The sequence below is a fragment of the Xyrauchen texanus genome, chromosome 10, assembly GCF_025860055.1.
Source record: "Xyrauchen texanus isolate HMW12.3.18 chromosome 10, RBS_HiC_50CHRs, whole genome shotgun sequence".
NCBI classification, from domain to species: domain Eukaryota; kingdom Metazoa; phylum Chordata; class Actinopteri; order Cypriniformes; family Catostomidae; genus Xyrauchen; species Xyrauchen texanus.
The window spans coordinates 18980160-19002874 of record NC_068285.1 but is presented as its reverse complement, the minus strand read 5'-3'; the positions used below and the strand labels follow the sequence as shown (position 1 = coordinate 19002874).

Here is a 22715-nt window from a genome sequence, read left to right as displayed (position 1 = left end):
ACAACTTGATCCAACACTGAATGCTCAAGCAGCCTAATTTACACTTAGAAAAGTCCTGATGTTGCTATAACAATGCAAAAAGCACTTACCAAGTGAAAATCAGTCCTGCTTTCCTGTTTAATTAAAGGTGCAGTATGTACAAATTCATGTATATATTTTTTGTATGTATGTGTGAACGGCTTCTAATGCAACTTAAAAAATTAGCCCTTCCCAGACTTCCTAGGTTGCCTATTAAAGCATTTAGACAGATTTTCATGTAAAGGGGGAGGGTCGGTTTTGCCAGGAAAATCCAAAGGATGTGACCTTTATGCACACTCCCGAGAGCCTTTTATTGAATCCCGTCTAGGAAAGCGGGAATGTGATCGTGGTTCACTCTGAAAACTAGAGTGAACATCGGCAGGTCATTTGATTCCTGGCAGGACCTTCGTTCGGTTTTGGGGATCAAAACCTACCCTGAATTGGCATTGTTCTTATTGGACAGGTAAGATTACAAAACTGCAAAGCATGTGACATATAGTGCCATAAGGATTGATCTGTGTCATTTTAGCTAACTTGATCTTGCCTGCTAATGCTGACAAATTGCAAACTACCTTGCTTCATAACTTTCAAATAATTTCAACGATATTCAAAGTCAGGTATACAGGATAAATCTAAGCAAACGCGCTCGTTTCTTGATCGTAATACAACATTCAAAACAACAACAGTAAACTGGTATAGATCGGTGGTATGCCGCTGTATCTGTGTATGCTATGTTAACTGATAAGTAGTTTAAGTTTATTCTCAAAGTTTGTAGTAAAACAATCATAACTGTGTAATTTTAATTATGCTACCTCATCTGTCAGCATGATGCCGGTGAATCACACTCAGTCTCTTTGTACATTACTTCATTGTTTTGGCCGATGCTCACTTGCACGTGTCCCTATGGAGTGTGTGTACATGCGCTAACAAGGGTTTCTGAATCTTACATACTGCACCTATAGTTAATCAATCGCACAATCATGCAGGATATCTTAGGTTTTGTAATCCATAAGCATCTCTTTCTCAATGGCAATAACAGCAGAGATGACAGCCGACTTGTCTTTCAAATTACGTACATCACTTAAAGCATGATTGTGTCACTCAAGGCCAGCAAGAAGGCCTGGACTGGGACATATCCTAAAGACCACTCCCACAAGAACAAATAAATCAATCTGATTGGCTGATGAATCTGACAATCTGACTTTAGATGCCTCTTCACTTACCCTGTTGAGGGATTCTGTGGAAATTCTGAAGGCCTGACAGGGTGGAGCTCAGACTCACGCACTGCTTCGGCTAAAGAGCGTGGCTTCGGGCATGTGATTTGCGAAACAGTCGTCTCACTTTGCTTGTAAGCATCGAGGGATAAATTCTGATTGGATACATTTTTATTTTTGCTATTCATTTGTAGATTAATTAGGAGTGGAATGTGATTGAAAATATATAGGCAAAAATGGGCAAGGAGAATGAAAGGATGAAAAAATATTTATGTATTCGGCATGTTACGCCATCAAAGAAGGCTTTCTGCCCTTGAGAAATCACCACTGCCATACAGTATATTATGTAGGTGTGCTAATCTTAAACTTAATGTCATTGTTTATTGTTTCTGAATTTTGTGCAATTACAAACAGTCTCCCTCTCTTTTGTGTGAGTGCGTGTGTGAGTGTGTGTGTGTGTGTGTGGGGCTATAATTAGATGTTAGTCAGGTCATTTCTCAGCATACACTGGGTTTTGTGGGTTTTAGTAAGGGACGGATGTTTAGATGACCCACTCGACAACTGTATTTGCCCTCTAAAACTAGCAGATTTCTCTTTGGAAACCAAAATATGTTTTTAGGTGTATAGATTAATGGAAAAAGTTGGAATATGGCTGACACTCTTAGCAGAAAGTTGTCTAAACAGAAATTTGTCTGCAAAGTTTATCATATCCTTTTCTAAATGTGTTCATGATACTTAAAACGTTTTTAAGTGTTTGTGTTTGGATGAGTGTGTAAGCATTTCAAAGTGTGTCTTTGACCCCTGGTTGATACCGGATCACATGTATTCTTCCCCTTCAACAAAACGCTAATGTGTCTGCTATTGATTTAGGGAAGAGCCGAGAGAGACAGAGATATACACTCAAAGACAATGAGTAAGGATGATATATACTGACAATAGGTCAAGGTGGAGAAGATGAGAGTGGAAGGGCAGATAAAAGAGGAGGGTGGTAAATCAAAACAAAATGAAAAGAGAAAATGAGAGAACTGAGAGAAATTAAAGGGGGGGTCATGGGTTCATGTATATCTGACTTTGTATATTAATCAGTTTAAAGTGGTTTAAAACAGGACCAAGTTGCCTCTAAATTTTTAAATAAAGAAATTGTTCAAAATTCCAAAACAAAATGAGCAATAACAGTCATTCAAAACCACAAAATGTTGATCCTACATCACACTCATAAGAAATCCTGCTTGTTAATGGATTTTTTTTTTCTTTCATGTGTTATAACATTGTATCTGCATTAATTATCAAAATCATCAAATAAACCCAAAAGAATAAGTTGCTGGGCCATCATGTTTGCTTGAGGCTGCTGTTGTTGGGTTAAAAGGGGGACAGAAAAATCTGCATGAATGAAAACAACGATTGTTAATCCATTTAAAGTGTGTCAGTTTTGGTTGTTTAGATAGCATGCACATTGTCTTTGCGCAATTTATAGATCATTTTGTGTTCAAGGAGAGGAAGACAAAGAGAGATGGAAGAGAGAGCGAGAGAGAGAGAGAGAGAGAGAGAGAGAGAGAATGGGGGAGGAAGTAGGGGCACCATTAAGTGGAGCTTTATGCTTTGGGTCAAAGTTCAAAAGTTGTTTCTTGAGCCCTCGGGGGATGAGGAGGATGGGGAAGTGATGGCTGACAGATGTTTTTGGGGTGGGGGTTGAATTTGTGATGTGTTAATGTTTTTTACTTAAAACACTGAAACGTAGACCTCTGTCAAACACACACACCGGATTCCAGCGTTCTCAAATGTCGGCCGGTCCTGCACACCAATCGTGTCAACTTTGTTATTTTTTAAATGCCCAGACAAGCAAATGTGTGTTTTTGGTTTAGCTTTAATGACCGCCATGACGATCTTGCGCTGTTACACATATAAACCATGTTGACAAGCCTCGTACACTCTCTACCTCAAATCAACTTTTAATAAAATGACTTACTTGAAAATAGGTACTTAAGCCATCATCAAGTAGCTGTCAGCGTTCTGACCACACATGAGAAAAACCAGATGCCGTAAAACCACTCATGTCATTTCAAGCTGACCCAGAATCTAAGGAAACAAACTCACAGTTTAAAATATTGTGCCAATTAAAATAATACATCATGTGTGTGGATATGCATGGGAATTGGCAAATAAAATGCTCTTTGGGTCAAATTAAGACTTTCCAATATCGGCTCTCTGAAGTTTAGATTGATGTGACAGTATCTGACACTTTTACAAAGAAAGTGGGTTTGTTGGATATGTGGTTATTATGATTGGTCCAAAGCAAACAGTACCGAATGCTTGAGATTCACTTCAGCTGAATGAGGTTCTTTCATTGGGTCATTCAAAAGTGGATTTTATTGGCATTTGGTTTAAGTAATTGTGCAAATTTTCCATCACCATTAAACCCAACATTACAGTGAAAATGCCTAGAAATTAGGCACATACTGAAATAAACATCTCAATCACTTTCTTGTCTGTTTCTTTCTTACTCTGGGGTTCATTGAGAGCAGTCTTTGAAAGACAAGCAGTCTGCAAAATCAGAGTCCATGAGATGGGTGAAAAGAAAAGGAAGAACCACAAAAGAGTGGCAAATAAAGGGAGAAAAGAAAAGTGAGGACAGCAGCTGGAAAAGGGGGCCTCTGGTTCCCACTCCCACACACAAACTCCAGCCACCCTCCAAAACATCTCAAAGACCCATATGGACTCTTTCTCTCACATTTTATCCTTAATTCTCTCGAAACTGCACTTATCTTATTCTAGAAGCAAAAAAAAGAAACATTTCTGTATTGATGCATTGATAAACATTCATTTCTGGGAAACACACCACATACTCAGTACAGTTTTTTTTAAGAAAGTGTCAGTTTCTCTTTAGAAGATACCGCCATCTGTCATCTCTGTTGTCATTGTGCTATGCATCAGTGGGTTCCATTTCTCGTAAACATGACTTTGTGTTTTTCACACAATAATCTGTCTGTTTTTTATTTTGCAATTGAATGTGTGTATATGTGTGTGCAACTGAATCTGAAATGCATTAAGAGAGTTGTATGTCTGTGCGGTGGGGCATGAAATGGATGAAAATATTTTCTTACACCATATCTGATGTTCTTATAGACTACAATTAAAAGGAAATATTTTTGTTTTCACTTTGTGGCATAAGACTATAGGTGTGTCTGTATGTATTTATTTTTTGATTGTGTGAGATTGTTAGGCTGGACGTGTGTGTGTCCTTGTGTGAAAGTGCCAGAGGGGAAAAAGTGTCAGGGCAGCCAGACTGTGTTCCATCTCTCGTAGTGATATTCTAGCAGCTGCTGGGTGTTTGAAAGACAAGTTCCGCCCGGCGACATGGGCCCCTGTGGTTTGCCTGCCACTTAGATTGACGACTGAGTGACACCAATGTGGGTTCACCATTCCTCTCCTGTTTGAGGATTGCTGACTGACTGAGTGACTAACCTCTCATCAAGTAGTTTAATCTCTTTTTCCATCTCTTGCTCTCCCTCACCCTCTTGGCGTACTTGATTATTTCCAATGTCTTTTCAGAGGGTAATGCTTTCTGTCTGTCTCTCATTTACTCTATTTTTCTCAGCATGTTTCAATATTCCATAAAACACAATGCAGTTCAGCTGATTGATTTAAGGGGTGTGGATGAGAAACAGATCAATGTTTAAATCCTTTTTTACTATTTTTTACTATAATTATTTGTATGTGGCCTGTTGCACATTACAGCAATTTCCTGGTGGAATGAACACCAGAGGCACCAAAATAACAATGACTTTTATCCCCTTTTCACACAAATCACAAGTAAAGCAACAGATTAACAGTTCAAAAACATTTACTTTCTGTACATTCTGAAACATTCTGTTCCTCTTATTACATCTAAAGAATTTTACTATAGCGCACAACTCATTTTAATGTTTGTATTACATATTCAACTACATTTACAAGCTTGTTTAAGTGTGATCAAATTGCACAATAGCTCAACTGATAGAGTGTTGCTTATGCGGTATAAAGGATCAGCGTACAAGACCTGAAGAGCACGCGAGTCGATACGTCAGCCGAAAGTATCATAGAAGCACCACAGAATGATGCAATTTCATGTCACATTTGCTTTTTCTGACACTATCGGTTAGGTTTAGGTTTAAAGTTTAGGGTTTGGAGATCGGTTTTGTTGATTTAGTATTAACTTTTAAAACCTCATCTGTTCTGGAGAACATTTCACTCACTTTTAGCGCCACACAGTGAACATTTCACTTCGGAACTGCCCTGAGACGAGTAATGAACCACATAATTTTATTTTGCAAAAACTTTGCCACAGTCACGCAATGTCCTTGTATGTGACAAGGCATTCACAAATTGCGATGTCAGAGCTCCCAGCCCCTTGAGACATAGAGAAAGATTAAATAAAATAAAATAAATAAGCTTTTAAGAATGTTATGTTGTTGGTTTTGTGAATGGTTTTCTAAGGTTTGCTTCCAAACCTTGTGATTGAGCAGATGGAGGAATTCAATCAAATTATTATTTTCATTATCATTACTGGTTTTATAGTTAATATTATTATAATGAATAGTTGCCTAATAAAACAATACAAATTCAGCAAATAAGGAGTAGAAATTCATAGATATTATTCAAATATGAAGGTAAGAAATAAATGACATAAACATTTAATTTCAAAAGCCTTTTGTTTATATATATATATATATATATATATATATATATATATATATATATATATATATATATATATATATATATATATATGTGTGTATTTGCAACATGAATGATAATTTTTGACTTCATAACTGACAAATCTGTAGAAGTAGCAGGTGTTTAGAATAAAGTTTTGGACAAAAACCGTCAGTGTTTCTCATGTCTTGCTCTTAGTTTTTAAAGAAATCATCACATACGGTTGGGCTGTCACATTATGTCTAGTCGCACAAATATTTCAACATAACCGAAGCTCTTATCAGATCCGAATTTCATCTCTGCAGATGGTCAGAACTCCACACAGCCATAGTGTGAAATTTGAAATGACTGACCTCTGGTTTGTCATCTGTTGTTTGTCAGATAGTCAAGTAGGACGAAAGAAAATTATCTACAAAAATGTAGTGAGTACTTTTCAAGTTTAAGTAAAATTGTAAAAAGTACAATTTTTCCTTTGGATATATAATTAAGGTAAAGTGCAAGCGTTCCATTTGAATTGTACTGTAAAGTACAAATCCCAAAAAATTTATAAATAAAACTGCTTAAGTATAATACTTAAGTATATTTACTCAACTACTTGACACCCCTGGTTATGTGTGTGCTTGAGTGAGTGCCGAGGGGCATCTGTGTGTGTTCGTGAGTAAATGATGGAAGGTGGTTTAGGGTTTCTGGTGCTAAGAGGTTTGGGCACTCAGATTTATTTACAAGTTTATTTCCTGACATCACTCCTCTCTCTTTTCTTTTTTACCTCACCATTAAAATAGGGGCTTTTTCAACTGAGTATCTTCTTGTAATCATTGTTACTGACAGTTGATATCTTTGAATGATCACTTTAGAGATGAAGAAGAGGGATCAATGAGCAGAAATAGAGAAATGCTGTCTGTGGAAAGCAACATAAAAGAAACACAACTAAACATCATCCATCAGTGGCACTGTTATTCCTGTGCACTAGTAAGCATTGTTTTACTTCATTTATAGTTCACCATTTGAACTGTTTAATCTAAACCACTAATCAGTGGCAGGCTCATTCCATGATTTTATTTACAATATTTATATATAAAAAACAAGACACTGACCTCTCGCTTGACTATTTTAGGCTTTGTGTGTGTGTGTGTGTGTGTGTGTGTGTGTGTGTGTGTGTGTGTGTGTGTGTGTGTGTGTGTGTGTGTGTCTATCTGTCTTTACTTTGGCAGAGAAATGTATGCAAACATAAATACAGCTCGCTCCACGAAAACACCCACATAAAAGAATAAAATAAGACTTGTTTGCTTATTACTCAAAGAAAAACACTGGTAATTTCTGCTGATGACAGAGATATGCTAGAAAATATAATAGTTACTTTGATAAGAATGTTAGGGCAACAGTGAGAGGTTAAAGGTGGGACAGTTGACTGGCCGCCCAAGTGAGAGGTTGATGGACAGCTCTGTGGTTTTATAGAATAACATCAGTCAGTCCAAAATACATATACCGTGTAGCACACAATGTCTCTTCAGATCTGAAAGGCTTAGACTGTGCCTATATATACATGTGCGTCTGTCTATGTCTTTCTATGTTGGAAATATATATATTTATTCTGGCACACGCATCATTCTACATATAGATTTCTTTACTATGGCTCTGATTGAAAAAAATAATTTCTGTGGGGATACAGACCACATACTCATATTTTCATACACATAGCATGTATATTTTTAGAAAGAAAGAAAGAAAGAAAAAGTGTCAAACATCAAACAAACTAAACACTAAACACTCAAACACTAAACTGCTCTAATGGACTTTAAATAAGTAAAATTATTTTAATTGTGTTAAATTTATGTTTGGGAGATAATCTTTAAAACAGATAAGAAACTACAGCTCTCTTGTGGTGAAATAGTTCCACGGGTTCTGACACAGAATACACACTCTTACAAAATGGGAGATGTACTGTAGACTTCAATTGTTTATATGTGTGTATATATATATATATATATATATATATATATATATATATATATATATATATATATATATATATATATTAATAATTGAAAACACCTCCAAATGTTCCCACAGGGAGGATTTGTCAGATTTAGAAACGCACACTTAGATGAGGTGAGACGTTGCAGACTTTGAGAAGGCCCGAGAACACAGTTCAGATGTCAGGGATAAGAAATCTGCCAGTGCACTGAATCATGGACATCAGATAACGTATTGCACTGTACATGAAGTACATTTAAGCTATAGTGAGTGGACTTGATTTGACCTCCTGATGCACTGGCCATTAGGGCATAAAGCTGCTCAGAAATCCTTCCTGATCATCACAGAGCAGCTGGAGAAAGTGGGAGTCATTAGAAACTTCATTTGATGTGACAAGAGGAGGGATTTCATCCACTCACCTTTTTTTGCCCTCTCTTGATCTTGCAGGTGGGAACAATTATGACAATCCTAAGGAACTTAGATTCAACAAGTAATATGGTTCAGACTAGACTAAGGGGCCGTTCACACAGGGTGTGTTCTTGCCTCCATCTGAGCTATTTGTTTTATTGTTTTTATTTTATGTAAACATAATAGGTGGACATCTTTGACCGTCCTGACACATTTAGCTGTTTTTTAGCTTCTCACGCCATGAGCAGAGTGCAGCTGTGTCAAGATAAAAGCAAAACCTGATATAAATGCATTTTGTGCTTCATCTAGCTATTTTGAATGCAAGAACACATATTGTGTGAACAGCCCTAGCCCCAGCTAATTGAGTTTAGATTTTGGTTAATGTTACACAGAAATGTCTATACATTTTGGTCAAAAATATTTTGAGGGCATTTTCCTCATTAAAAGTTTTTAATTATCACAGATTTATATAATTTAACTAATGACATCATAACTAGTAATTATCATGTTCTAACAGATATAACTTAGGATAACAGAATAACATATGACGTTAATGCTTGTGTTTCACATATACAGCCACAGATTCAGTTGAGTTCCCTTTGTTATTCCCTGGGAGACTAGGCTTGTCTGATAGAGTTTCCTTCCGCTGGCTGCAGGGGCCTTAGCACTGATTAAAGGAGCAAAGCAAATAAAACAAACAGCAATCAGAGACGACAGGAATACACACACACACTGTATACACATGCACTCAAACACATGCATGTGTAAAACTAGTCCCAAATCAAGTGCAGGAATATACACAGAAAATATCTGATCAAGCCTAAACTATATGGGCTGGGTTACATTTACAGAACTCATAAATACACATGCAGATGCATAAACATACTGTGTATACCAAGATACAGAAAAACAGATGTAACCCAGATATGGATCAACGTTTTCCACCATCAAAAATACTTTAAGATGTAACCTTTCAAGGTTAAATAATGAGCACTTTAGAACAAGATTTAGACGTAATCTCTTGTCGGCAAGTAAACCGACACGCAAACACAAAAACGCACACACAAACATTGGAAGTCTTCCATCGTAGGCCTTGAGAATCCCAAAATCTCTTTGATTCCAAAATTTCCCAAGCTTTTCCTATTCAAAAACCTCAACATATATCAACATCATCCATTTGGCACAGGTGGCACATAACATTACCCCAGCAACAACAGTTGGCCCTGGTTACCATGATGGCAATGCCAAGCCTCATTTCTCCCATTTGAGAAGCCTAATTGATTTGACAGTGAGAAAATATCAAATAAAATACATATACATTGATTTACAGTCTGAGACACACACTGATTCATACAATGTGACAGACAGCAGCATGCATGTCTAAATATCATTCTGATTTCCTGCTTTTTTTCTTCAGCATTGGAAAGTCAGTCACATACACTGTTAACAATCAAATGCAACATGCATGACCACACACACACACACACACACACACACACACACACACACACACACACACACACACACACACACACACACACACACACACACACACACACACACACACACACACACACACACACACACACACACACACACACACACACACACACACACACACACACACACACACACACACACACACACACACACACACACACACACACACACACACACACACACACACACACACACACACACACACACAAACACACACACAGACACATTGGCCTATATAAGGGTCAACTTCGGGCACTTTTGGCACAGTGAACTTCTAGACAGAAACATTTTCACACCCACCATTTTTTATAATTTGACTACTGACAATATCCAAAAGTTTTTTTGTCATTGAATTCTCACAACAGTGTAATTTCCGTCACATCTCAAAATCTGTAGTTAATAGAATTCAAGGTAGAAATTATAGCGATGGAAATTACATTTTTAATGTTTAAAAAAACTTTTTTGTGTCATTTGGCAAAATTACAGTTGCCAAATTAGGTTTCTAATCATGCTAGAAACAACACAGAAATGAAAATGGATAAAAATACACTGTATGAAACTGTATGCTACAACCAAAAAAACGGTCTAATGGAATTTTTCTATACACAAATGCAAGAGATACATTTGTATAGACAACACACAACACAGTATTTGTCATTATGTAACAAAGTATTTTATAAATAAATAACTAAGGCTTGGTAAAAAGATTCCACATCAGTTTTAATGTGGCTTTCATGTAACAAAAAGAAAAAAAGTTGAAATATTTTCCTTTGAATAAAAATCTACATGAAAGTAAAAGATTTTCCAGATTGTTCCAAATGACACCATGACACTCTACATGAAATATATGCCCCAAATGTAAACGACTGAAAAGAAGCAGAACACCTTTCTCACTGCTCTACTTCAATCCAGCCCCCCTCCTTTTAATTTTTTGACAGGCCATTTTAGTGTCGTAGAATGTTTAAATTACCCAGAAGACTTCCCGCTGGCTCGCACAATATCCATTCAACATTCACTGCCAACCATGCAGGAGCACACACAGATGCTCACGATTTGAGGCTGAACATTTGTGCACCATTCTTACATTCTAGCACTTCAATTTCACACTAAGCAGTTTTGTCATCAATGTGAAATAAAAAAGAATGAATGAAGACGATGAAGATCAAATCGTGACTCCTGGGCTCCAGCCACTGAGAGCAACAGAAAAATGAGCCATGACATCACTCACTGCTTTCCTTCTTTGTCCAGCTCATTTCGTATCTATAGCATCTTTCTTTTCTCTCATTCTTTCTTCCTTTATTTATTCAGCAAGAATAGGAGGGATTTGTTCTCAAATAAAGTTTATATTGGCGATGAGGGCTGTACAACAACTGGGGTCCTTCAGAGGGTCTGCCAACAAAATGCCTGAATAAGAGCTAATGTGACCATTTCAATTACACTGCACAAAGGTAGTCTGGAAGCAATTTGTTCATAACCCCCTCAGTTTGGGTTTGATGGTTCCCAGGTGAAAGTTTCATTTTGTGTAATGAGACGCATGTATGTGTATGTCTCGTTGGTGGACTCAATTAGCAACAACTCCGATTGATTTCACTCATAACCCTCCCATCGATAGCCGCCATGTTTCAGAGGGAGAGCTGCCATTTCCACTCGGACGAGTGTGTATACATACGCAAGCATTCAAAGTGGGGCAGCAAATTAGCAGTCACACATAAGCTGGTACGAGTCACCTGGTCTTTGTTAAAATGAGACCATGGGGTTTGGGGATTGTGACAGCAGTTTCCCTTTGGTACGCATGCACAAACAAAATCACACAATCTTCCCCACACATGGTTTTTTGTGAGAGTGACAGTGAGCAATAGCGATATATTGTTGTGTTTTGTCTGTTTTCCCAGAAGTCTCCTCTTCTGGCTGCCCGCAATACCGGTGAAAAGGAATTAGTTTTGTAATCGTGCTAGAAACAACACAGAAATGAAAATGGATAAAATAATCAGAAACTGTAAGACATGATCAAACAAACGGTATTTAAAAAAAAAAAAAAAGGACTTGGATTTGGTGTTTGAATGCATATGCATTTCTAAAGAGCACAAATACAAAAGTATTATTTAGCTAGGTTCTTTTCCTCAGACGTAACAGCTACATGTGACAAAAGGGACGGATTTAGGCACTTTTGAAACTTTAGGAACATCCTTAATTTGGAGAAAATAAATATCAAGTATAAAGTATCGCAAATTGTTTTTTTACATGATAAAAATGCTAAATGTTTTCTTTTAGGGGAAGGGGTTTGGGTTTAAGGTTATTCTTAAGTCATTTTATTTACATCAAAATAATATAAGTATGTTACACAGTCTGTCCTCATTTAGATATATACTCCACATTGCACATGTTGGTTGTATGTATGGATGTGATTTCAGTGTTAATGTGTGCATGAATAGAAAAAGAGAGAGAACGAGAGAGAGAGAGGGGTCAGTGTAGTGTGAGTGTTTCCATTGCTGACAGTGCAAACAGAAGATTTGTTAAAAGGAAGAATAGGATTCCTCCTGTCTTTAGTTTGCATCAGCTTATCGGTCAATATATGCTAAGAGAGAGAGAGAAAAAGAGAAAGAGAGAGCAAGAGAAAAAAGAATGATGCGTGATGGAGAAGAAAGACTGAAGTGGGTGGATAATATGTGCTTGTGTGTTTGCGTGTAGCTTCCAGGTTCTCTCAAAGACCAACCACAGACACTCAGGAGAAAGCAACTTCAGAAAAAAATGCACATAATAGGCTATGTCATATTATTTCTCACAAAGGTGGCAGAAGAGAATGAGTTTAGAGAGTAAAGGTTATGAAACAGGAAACAGGGGCCAAAGTGTAAACATGGGCTGGGAACAAATTAGTCGTGTTTTCAATATGTTTGCACTTACAATCACTCAGAACACCTTAGCAACTGCAAAACGCCCTGGCAACCAACCACAACACCCTAGCATATTAGCAAGTACTGCACAGCACTAGACACATTGTCCAGTTTTTGTCTGCCTTTCTCCCCCTGTCTGTCTTTCTCTCCCAGCCCCATCTGTCTGTCTTTCTCCCTCTGACTCCATCTTTCACTTTGTTTCTCTCTCTTGCCCTCTCTCAGAGACCAATCATTGTGACCTCATTCTCTGCACAATGACATCTGTGTTCAAAACGACCAATTAGTAGAATGTGTGAGAATCCCAACGAGTCTGTAGGGGAAATTGCAAGTGTATGTGTGTGTCTGTGTGATAATGAATGCCCTAAACAGCTGGTACAGAGTACCTGAATGTAAATCTACAAGACTTTGGAGTTTTGAGCGTTTGATTTTTTTGTAGATGCAGTCAACACTAAAGCGAAGCAGTCAAAGTCAGTAAATGGAAAATGTGTGTGTGTGTGTGTGTGTGTGTGTGTGTGTGTGTGTGTGTGTGTGTGTGTGTTCTAGCTGATTTAATCTTGGGTTTCCTTGATACTATCTACTGTTTCAGACTGTAGACCCAACATATCATCAGTCATAGCTGTCAGCCACTAAATCCCTCCCGTTCTCTCTCTCTCTCTCACTCGCACTGTCTCTCTCTTATTTCTATCCTTCCCACTTAAACACACACACACACACACACACACACACACACACACACACACACACACACACACCAAGAGCATTCTCTTGCACAGTAAATGCTCTGTAAATACGTTCCTCTGTGTTTTCTCTCTAATTTCTTACCTTTGGACAACAGTGAATAAATGGCATGTCTACAATGCTTCAATAAAATGGTAACAGTTCCTATCATACATTTGTTATTGTACATTTGTGCTCCCCCTGATTTCAGTGGAACAGGCGAAGAAAAAATGACTTGAGTTGGTTTTCTCGACCCTAGTCGCGTTTTAGCAAATTTGAAATACAAATAAATTTTTCCCATTTTGAGAAACATACAAATTACATTACAAAAACTTTTCTTCCATAACCATATAACCTCTGTTATGCCAGCCATTCATTTTACTTTTTAAAAGATCTGTCTGCTAAACCCTCATGTGTTTGTCAGCTCCAGGTGTGCTGAGAGAGAAATTGTCAGCATGATTGACATTAAACTTTTTTGCCACCAGCTTTCGGATGAACACCAACTAACTGACATAGAAAAAACATTGTGCACTGCAATTTACCAATGTAAACACAGTTATGCATAGCTAGACTTACCCAGACATTTCATGGTTTGCCTCTCTGGTTTACATGTATTGGCTTGTTTCGGTGCTGTTGCTTGAAATATTGAATCCATCCATAAAATTTAAAACATGCAAGTGTTTTCTTTTACTGATTTTATTTGTCTAAGCTGCTCTGAAATGTCAATCAGCATTAGTGTTTTGGTCCCAGCTGTTTTTTTAATTGGTTTCTTTGCTTCCCTCACTCCCAATCATTTTAAAAACAGTAGCAGAGCAATTTCTATTGGACCATTTGGCAGGTGCCAAGAGTTGAGATTGTACCTTTCAACACCTTGATGTTATCACTACACAGAGTGGGAAAATGCCACATTCAGTTGACTGCACAGCCCAAACAAAAACCATTCCTCTACAGGAGCAAACAGGGATCCATGGGATTTGATTCAGAGGCCCAGATAGTATGGGTGCTGTGTGTAGGTGTATGATGTGTGTGCAGGATTGATGATGGAAAATCAGGCTGACAAGATTGGAATGTAATAACAGTGGGGATTTGGCATTTGAGATTTAGGAGATCAAATAATTAGAATTAATTTCTCAAGTGGGGAACATTCCTTCAAAAAAATATATGTATGTTGGAGAAAGAGAGAGAAAGACAGAGAGAGAGAGAGAGAGAGAGAGAGAGAGAGAAAGAGAAAGAGAAGATTTGTAAAGATACAAAAGTCTGAAAAAAAAAACACAAAACACACACACACACACACACACACACACACACACACACACACACACACACACACACACACACACACATACACACACACAACAGAGGTTTCAAAATGTACATACACATTTTCAAATTCTTTCAAGACCAAAGTTTCTGGATGTGCTATCCATATTGATATTATAGATCTATAATATTACTGTCTGTTAACCAGTGTCTTGTGTATGTGTGATTTTATTTCTCCTAAAGATATTAGGAGAAACTTCAAAGACAAATTCGATAAGTCAATGAGACATGGGAACTGCATTTTGCAAAAACATTCCTCTGGGTATGAAAGACAACAATTGTGCTACAGTATTCAAGATTGGCTTAAATACAATACTACACGTGGATAAAACACATAGATCAGGTTAAAGTAATACAGTAATAGACAGTACAATAAATAGACCTCTATACAAATCTGTCAAAGTAATTACTGACAAAAAGTTTAGTTGATGAAGGCTTTTTTGATTTTGCCAACGACGATGAGACAAAAAAAATGCATCATGATGATAATCAAACGTTTTAAATTAAAATATGCTGTTGGCAAAAATATCACAAGACAAATTGAGAAAAAATAATGCAAGATTTATCATGTTTAAATGACTAATAAGTAGTTAGTAATAATAAGTTTAATAAATTTTTCAAAATATTTTAATATTTGTTTAAAGTTTGTCCTGTTACAGTTTGATGCATGTTTTTGTCATTTTGTACATTGTCGTCTCGTCAGCTAAAATATATATTTTTATAAAAATTTTTTGTCAACTAAAATTACATGCCAGACTAAAATTGACAAAAAGTAATGAATATGACATGATGAAATACTGACAAAATTTAAAGGACATTTTTGTCAAAAGATAAATATTATGCCTAACATTCAAACTAATTCTGTCTCATCCATCCCGGTTTCTCAGCTGTTCTTACATATCTGTCATCAGTCAACATGAGCTCTACTGTCAGCTCAAGTTCATGGCTAGTTTGCATCTCCATTGTCAAGTGTCTCTCGCTGTCTGTCTCTCATTGTCTTTCTCATGCTCTGACGCACCTTCTGTTTTTATATCTGTTGGCACTAAGCATAGCATGTGATTGCTGATCATAATGAAGCTATCACATCTTGGTGCTTTGTGTACTGTGTATCTTCACCCTTGTGAAGTGGTACACTGTAAAAAGTGGTAACCTGCAATTGTTACCGTAGGGGCTTTGTTTACCTCGCCCTTAAAATTCGTTTTGTTGGTGTAGCCTAAGCTACACAAACAATATTTAGGTTGATTCAGTGATGTTAAATAATATGTTTGACTTGAATAAAGACACAGAGAGAAAGGGAGGACAGAAAGCAAAAAAAATAAATATGGAATATAGGAAACATAAAAAATATGTAGAAAGGATGGATGGTGTCTGTCACTTTTATGATACCACTATATAGTAATGTTAAGATTATTTACGGTTTGAAAGAAATATGTGGGATTTAGGAGCTATGAGAGACAAGATATAGTTATAAGGAGGCGGGGAATTCTGACAACAGGATATTTAGGTCCAGTTTTAACAGTGGAGGTTGCTCGGCCACTGCCCCTCAGGTTAAGTGCAGGGGTCTAGTTCAGTTTTATAGTGAGGTTAAAGGTCACTCACTCACCCCAAACTCACTGCACTTTTCTTTGAATGGCCATCCCGCCCAACTTCGACCCCATCATCACTGTCAGCCACAACTGAGGAATCTGCAGAGCGAGGAGACTAGATATCAAAGTTCAAGACCCTGCGAGGGTTTGTCTATTTTCTGTTCCTTTAATCCACCTCTCTCTCTCTCTCTCTCTACACCTACCTACCGATCACATTTGATCTATCTATCTATCTATCTATCTATCTGTCTGTCTGTCTGTCTGTCTGTCTGTCTGTCTTTTATACTTCTCATCATCTAATGTTTCTCATGTCCATTTCACTCCTGCATGATTACAGAAGCCTGAACCAAGTTCAAAGCTACAGATGCAATTTCCTGGAAAAGACAGAGCATATAACATGTACATAAATAGTAATATGCTAAAGCACATGTGTGAACACACCCCTTCTCTGTCATTAAAGCCATTTCCTAGACTTCCTGCTCCTTCATCATTGCCTTCCGCTTTACTCCTGATTGGCAGAAACAAGTTGACCTCTGCGGAGATGGATGACTCTTAAGCTCTTGCAGCAGAGGTAAGGTCTTGTCTCCACCTCTTGTCTGAGTGTGTAGTTTGGTTATCTGTTCAGGTCTTTGATCAGCTGGGGCTGACAGGATGGACGAAATAGTACAATGGGTCTGAATAGTCAACAGTTGGAATGAAGGATTGGATAAACTGCACATTAACCACACTTTGTCCTACATCCTTTGACAATCTACATAAAAGGCATAAAACCATCCATAGTACCATGTTTAACACTGTGTATGGGGCATTTCAATATACACTGAGGCACATTGAAGTGAAAAAGAAACTACTGGAACCTATATCAACATTGCGTGAGTGTTATGAATGTAAAAGCTTTTTTGCAATAGGTAAGCTCTCCATTCATTCACATGTATAGTATAAAAATGATAAATGGTCTAGTAGCTCAGACAAGGTTAGCTTCTAGGTGATGTCATTAGTCAAGCCCAGAGGTATAACAGCACCACAATAATGACAAATAATGATATTAATTTGCAAATAGCCATCACTGACTTTTTCTCCTGTTTTGCCCTTAGATATGATCACTTTGTCTGTGGTCTGTGCTTTCTGCGTCTCACACTTTTAATTTAAAGTTTCATAAACACACAAATAATTACCCTTAATTTAACTTATTTTATCACATATCTCATATTCAGCCTTGATGACACAATTATTGAAGTAGTTTTGCAGGAGAGCGTTGAGATGTTGCATTGCCCTCTGGTGGGTAGGAAAGGCACATGTAGTGACCTCACCATCTCGCAAACATGTCAAGTGACATTGTCAAGTGTGAATTGAGTTAATTTATTTGTATTATCAAAATGACTGAACTACCTATTCCTATATGCTTTATATTTATTTGCTACATTTTATATTTTGCTCTGCTGTTCATTCTGTATGTTGGTATTTGTAAGATTTCACATTTTCTGCACTGTAAAAAAAATTGTCAGGGAACATAAAAATATGCTTAATGTGCAACATCTAAATTAACTGGTTTAATTTCATTTAAAAAATGTATTTAGAGTAATCTGGCTAAATTTACCTGGCAAATATAGGTTACAAAAAGCAAAGCAATTTTATGGGTTAGATCAAACAGAAATAGATCCTTGAGGTAACAATTGCAGGTTACCACTTTTTCAGTGCACTGCATATAAGCTGTGCTTCATATTGTAATACCAAAATTAACTGGTTGAATCACTGAACATCACTTAATCAACCTGGATACATTAAGTTGCACCAACAACATTTTTAGGGTTAGATCAATTAGAAATGACTCATTAAGGTAAAAAATGCAGATTATTACTTTTACAGTTAAAATAATTGTATAATAATTATCATAAAATTTTAAAATAAAAAGAAGTTTAAAAGCTCTTTGAATAAGTATATTGCATTTTCTTTCTGTACCAATATATAATTAATTTTCTCTACAATATGTTTTACTAAAGCGTGTGCTAAATTATATATTATGTAAATATCTCTCAAATTATACAATCAACTATATGACAAATGGCTGAAGATCATGCTACACTTTAAGCCAAGTATGCAGCTGAGCATAGAGTATGGCATTAAACTTGTTATATTATGTGTTATATGATGAAATGCTGCTAATTATGACCTACAATAGTTATTTTTCTTCCTTTAAAGTGGTTTCTGATGGTCTGGTGCAATACAATATGTTAGTCATAATGTGGCATCTCAGAAACACCCTAAAACACTGTTTTTAAACAGTATACATAGAATGTCCATTTTTCTACATCCTCATCCAACACAGTGTATCATAATATATATGAATATTTAAAAATAACATTTTTGATTATGAACTATTAATATTATATTCTATTTTATTATAACATATCTAGTAAATGGCGCATACATAATTTCTAAAAGTGCTAATTATATAACTAAAATATCCCACCCCTCACTACCACGGATGTCATCTGCATGACAGTTATGACAATTAAAATAGTCTTTGATGAAATGTAAAATACCAAACCAATGATGAGGACGGCTATGTGGCCTAACAGCTCATCTAGACATTTCTTACGTGTCAGTGTCTTATTCAAGCTAACGCGTCAAACATCTTTAACGTGGAAAGCACCACACCTTGCTCACTTAGCCTACTGCAACAAATGTCTGAGTGGAAATTGAGGTCATAATGAGTTTCACAATAAACTGATCTAAACTACTGTTGCATGGAATCTTCTTCAGCTAATTTGGAGCGAGCCCCAAGGTTTAGTTTCCATGTGAATGCACATTATGGACTAGTCATACAGAGTGGAATAGACCTTATGTAAAAGTACTTATGTTTACAAATGTTGTTAACTCTATGTTTTTTAATGTTACCCATATTTTAGCATTATGTGTACTTTTCTGTGAGACTTTTTTACATCCTCATTCGTTGTCCATTTCCCTTCTCCTCTGAATTTGTGAGCACTCATATTCAAAATGGAATAGTTACTGCAAAAGGCATGGGCAGCATAAACAACCAGCAGAAATTAAGAAAATGTATGTTTTATCCAGAAGGGTAAAACTGTTAAATCACTAATTAAATTAACTTTATATAAATATGTTCTGTATTTTAATCTCCTGGACAATATAGAGAGACCCGAGGCATCTTTGGTAACAATTTTACTCCCCTTTCAGTTGGACGTGCCACTGTGTTGCTATGAAACCCTAAAGAAGGTCATTAGTGAATATATAATGAATGAATGAATGAATGAATGTGGGTGCTGTTTGTGTTATTAAGTATGAAATGCTGTGAGTGCATTATGTGGAATGTTATTGTGAGCATGTTTATTTGCACATGTCCAAAATGTATAAAAACCCTGTAATGCATGTGGACTTCAGTGAAAGATTGTAAGATGTCCTACTCTACTCTGCTCTCTTTAGCCCTTGGCATCCTGAGCAGCTTGATGCTGAGGGAGGTTACTGCTCTCAAATTACCCCTTACAGGTGACAGAGATCCTAATAGATTTACATGGGGGGAGTTTCCAGTGGTAAGTGTTTTACTCTTTCTTTTTTTCTGACAACAGTTCTCTACTGTCCATTCAGGAAATTTGGTGTGGGAATACACAGATGTGCCAAATTATAGGTACAAGGCATAAAATGTAAAGCAAAATTAATAGAAATGTGAACAATTGTTGGGTCAGTGCTGTCATCACAATTTAAGTGGGTTGTCTAAAGGAAAAAGAGGGACTTTTTGGATACATTTTAAGGAAATATTGATTGAAACGCTTGACTGAAATACTGACTGAAACTGTGCTGATTTTCCTTCTATATACACTAAATAATCAGGGTATCTGCAGGTATCAGCATATCCAATTCAATACTTTTAAATACCCTTTTGAAGACCTCTTCTCTGTTCCACCCAGGTGGAAAGCGCTTCCAACAGATATCAGATATAGCCTATGTTGTCCAGATATCACAAACATAGTTGTCATTTATTAAATTGCAAACAGACTGTGTTTGATATGTACAGTTTTACTATTAGCAGATATTCAAATTCATCTTTAATTATTTGTATTTATTGTAAAGCATATGAATATAATGTTATTTTAACTTTTGTAGGATATCCTAAAATAATCTTTGATGAAAAATATTTTATTTTTACATTGTAATTCATATTATAAATATTATATTAATATAAAATATTAATGTAAAAATTATTTTATGTAATATGGGACTTTTATTTTGAAACATATGATGTCCAGAAAGGCTTGCCGGGCAAAAATTGTGACACGCTCCATCATTTGAGTCAGATGTAGTTTTTTTGGAGAGACACGATTTTAGTGTCAGATTTCAAATGATGTCATTTTTTAATAAATACTTTATTCATGCTCATTAATAGCCTGCCATTCAAACAGAGCAGGGAACAATGCCCTCTATCCAACTTATAGCATGGAAAAAACCCCAAAAGTGTGTCAGCCCACCGGGAAAAGGCCTGGTGTGCTAGATTACCAATTCAGCCCTGGTCACGATCCTGGGGCATTAGGACCCACACAGACCGCAGGGTGAGCACCCCCTGCTGGCCTCCCTAATACCTCTTCAAACAGCAACCTTTGTTTTCCCCAGGAGGTCTCCTGGATGTACTGGCCAGGCTCAACCCTGCTTAGCTTCAGTGGGCAACCGGTCTTGAGCTACAGGGTGATATGTCTGTTAAATTAAACTGTATTTGTTATTATTATATTTACTAAAATAAAAATATTTTTTTTACCCCCTTATCTATTTTTTTATTTCTTATGGGGGGTCCCAGACAATATGTTGTAGAACTAAATCGACCTGACTCGATAAGGTCACACAAACCAAAGTCAATATTAAGGATCAGATCAGGTAGAAATGTAGCTCCTTATGGGTAACAAATTTTCCTTCACACTATTTACAGAGCAGTTTTTTGTTTTGTTTTCAAAGAACCCTCAAGAGATTCCACAGAGCCTAGAGATCGAGGACTTTACTCTTGATGTAGCCCCAACCAGTGGTCGTGTGAGCTCACCCACCATCCTTCGACTTCATCCGATAACTGCAAAACCAGCACAGCACCTGCACGCCAATCTACCACTTCGCTTCGGACGGGATACGCAGACGGGTGCAGGTGACCGCGCGCCCAAGTCCACCATCAACCTCCCTCAGCGGTTCGGCCGGTCCTGCACTATGTGTGCGCGCTCAGGGACCGGACCCTCAGCAACCCTACCGCAAAGGTTCGGGAGGAGGAATGTATTCACTGTAAACCCCTTTCGTGCCTTGACTTTGTACACACGGACACCTGAAGCACCATTCCCAAAAGAAAGGTAAAGATTTTAAATTAATTTGTAATAAAACATGGCAAATTAATGGAATTAATAAGTATAACAATACAATGACAATTAATTTGGTAATACCAGAATAACCCTAATTAAATTGTTACTAACTATTTATTTTTATGAATCGTGAAAACGTGCAGACTGACGCAAAAATGCGTTCGGTGTGAATGGACCCTTTTTTGGCAAATTACATAAGAAATATCAAAAGCCTGCACCTGAACGTCAGTAATCTTTGTTATTTTTTCACAGGACTCAAGTCCACGACTACCTGCTTGAAACAGAAGACTCAGAAGAAACTTCAAAGAGCACAGAATACACGGCTCTTGACTAATGGAGCCCAGCGGTTGATGGGAGATGTTTTGTTTGTTGTCATAAATTGATGTGTGCATCTGTACTTGCCTGCTTGTAAATGGATTGAATAAAGTATGAATTAACCTCATATGCCTCCTGATTGCTGACTGAGCGAGGGGGTCTTAGCGTGTGTGTCTACCAGCACCATGGATAAGAAAGCTACAGGCAAAATATTGTTGGAAGAACCCAAAATCTATACATCAGATTTGTTTGTTTTTTCTATCCCTTTTCTTCATAAATTTCTATTGTCTTTCCTTACTGTCAATTACATTCAAATAAAAAACATTTATACATGGCACTGACCCTCTTCTACAATGTTGCAGACATGAATGCATTAACCAAGGGCTGAAAGAGTAAATCAGCATTGAGGCAAATAATAAAAATGCTATTCAAACTAATCTCTCATTGTCCCCTACTATTTGCGACCTGCTACTGCTAGCAGGGCCGTAGCAAGGCATTCTGGGCCTCCTGACTGTATATTGCTCTGGGCCCCTTTCTTATTAAAAAAATACAGTTTAGAATTTGGGCCCCTAGAGTCATTACCATCTTTCATCACACTAGCTACAGCTCTGACTGCCAGTAACAGGAGAGTTGACCATCAACCAACAAGAATGATCACAAGGCCACTAGCTTTCACCTGCAAATGCACTCAGCACTACAATGCTGAACAAGACTGAGCCTCTGAGAAGGATC

At 37.0% G+C, this 22715-nt stretch overlaps 1 protein-coding gene across 3 annotated transcripts; it reads left to right on the top strand.

Annotated features, from left to right (window-relative positions):
* Window positions 1–336: 336 nt before the first annotated feature.
* LOC127650892 (uncharacterized) lies at window positions 337–22173 on the top strand. Of its 3 annotated transcripts, none has more exons than XM_052136532.1 (5): window positions 337–481; window positions 16781–16891; window positions 19765–19871; window positions 21283–21659; window positions 21921–22173. In XM_052136532.1, the coding sequence occupies exons 3-5, from the start codon at window positions 19788–19790 to the stop codon at window positions 22000–22002; spliced, it is 543 nt and encodes a 180-aa protein (XP_051992492.1). In that variant the 5' UTR covers window positions 337–481; window positions 16781–16891; window positions 19765–19787; the 3' UTR covers window positions 22003–22173. The 3 variants fall into 3 exon arrangements, with proteins under 3 accessions (XP_051992492.1, XP_051992493.1, XP_051992491.1); XM_052136533.1 differs by lacking the exon at window positions 16781–16891 and adding an exon at window positions 6779–6893; XM_052136531.1 differs by lacking the exons at window positions 337–481; window positions 16781–16891 and having other exon boundaries at window positions 17542–19871.
* Window positions 22174–22715: the final 542 nt, after the last annotated feature.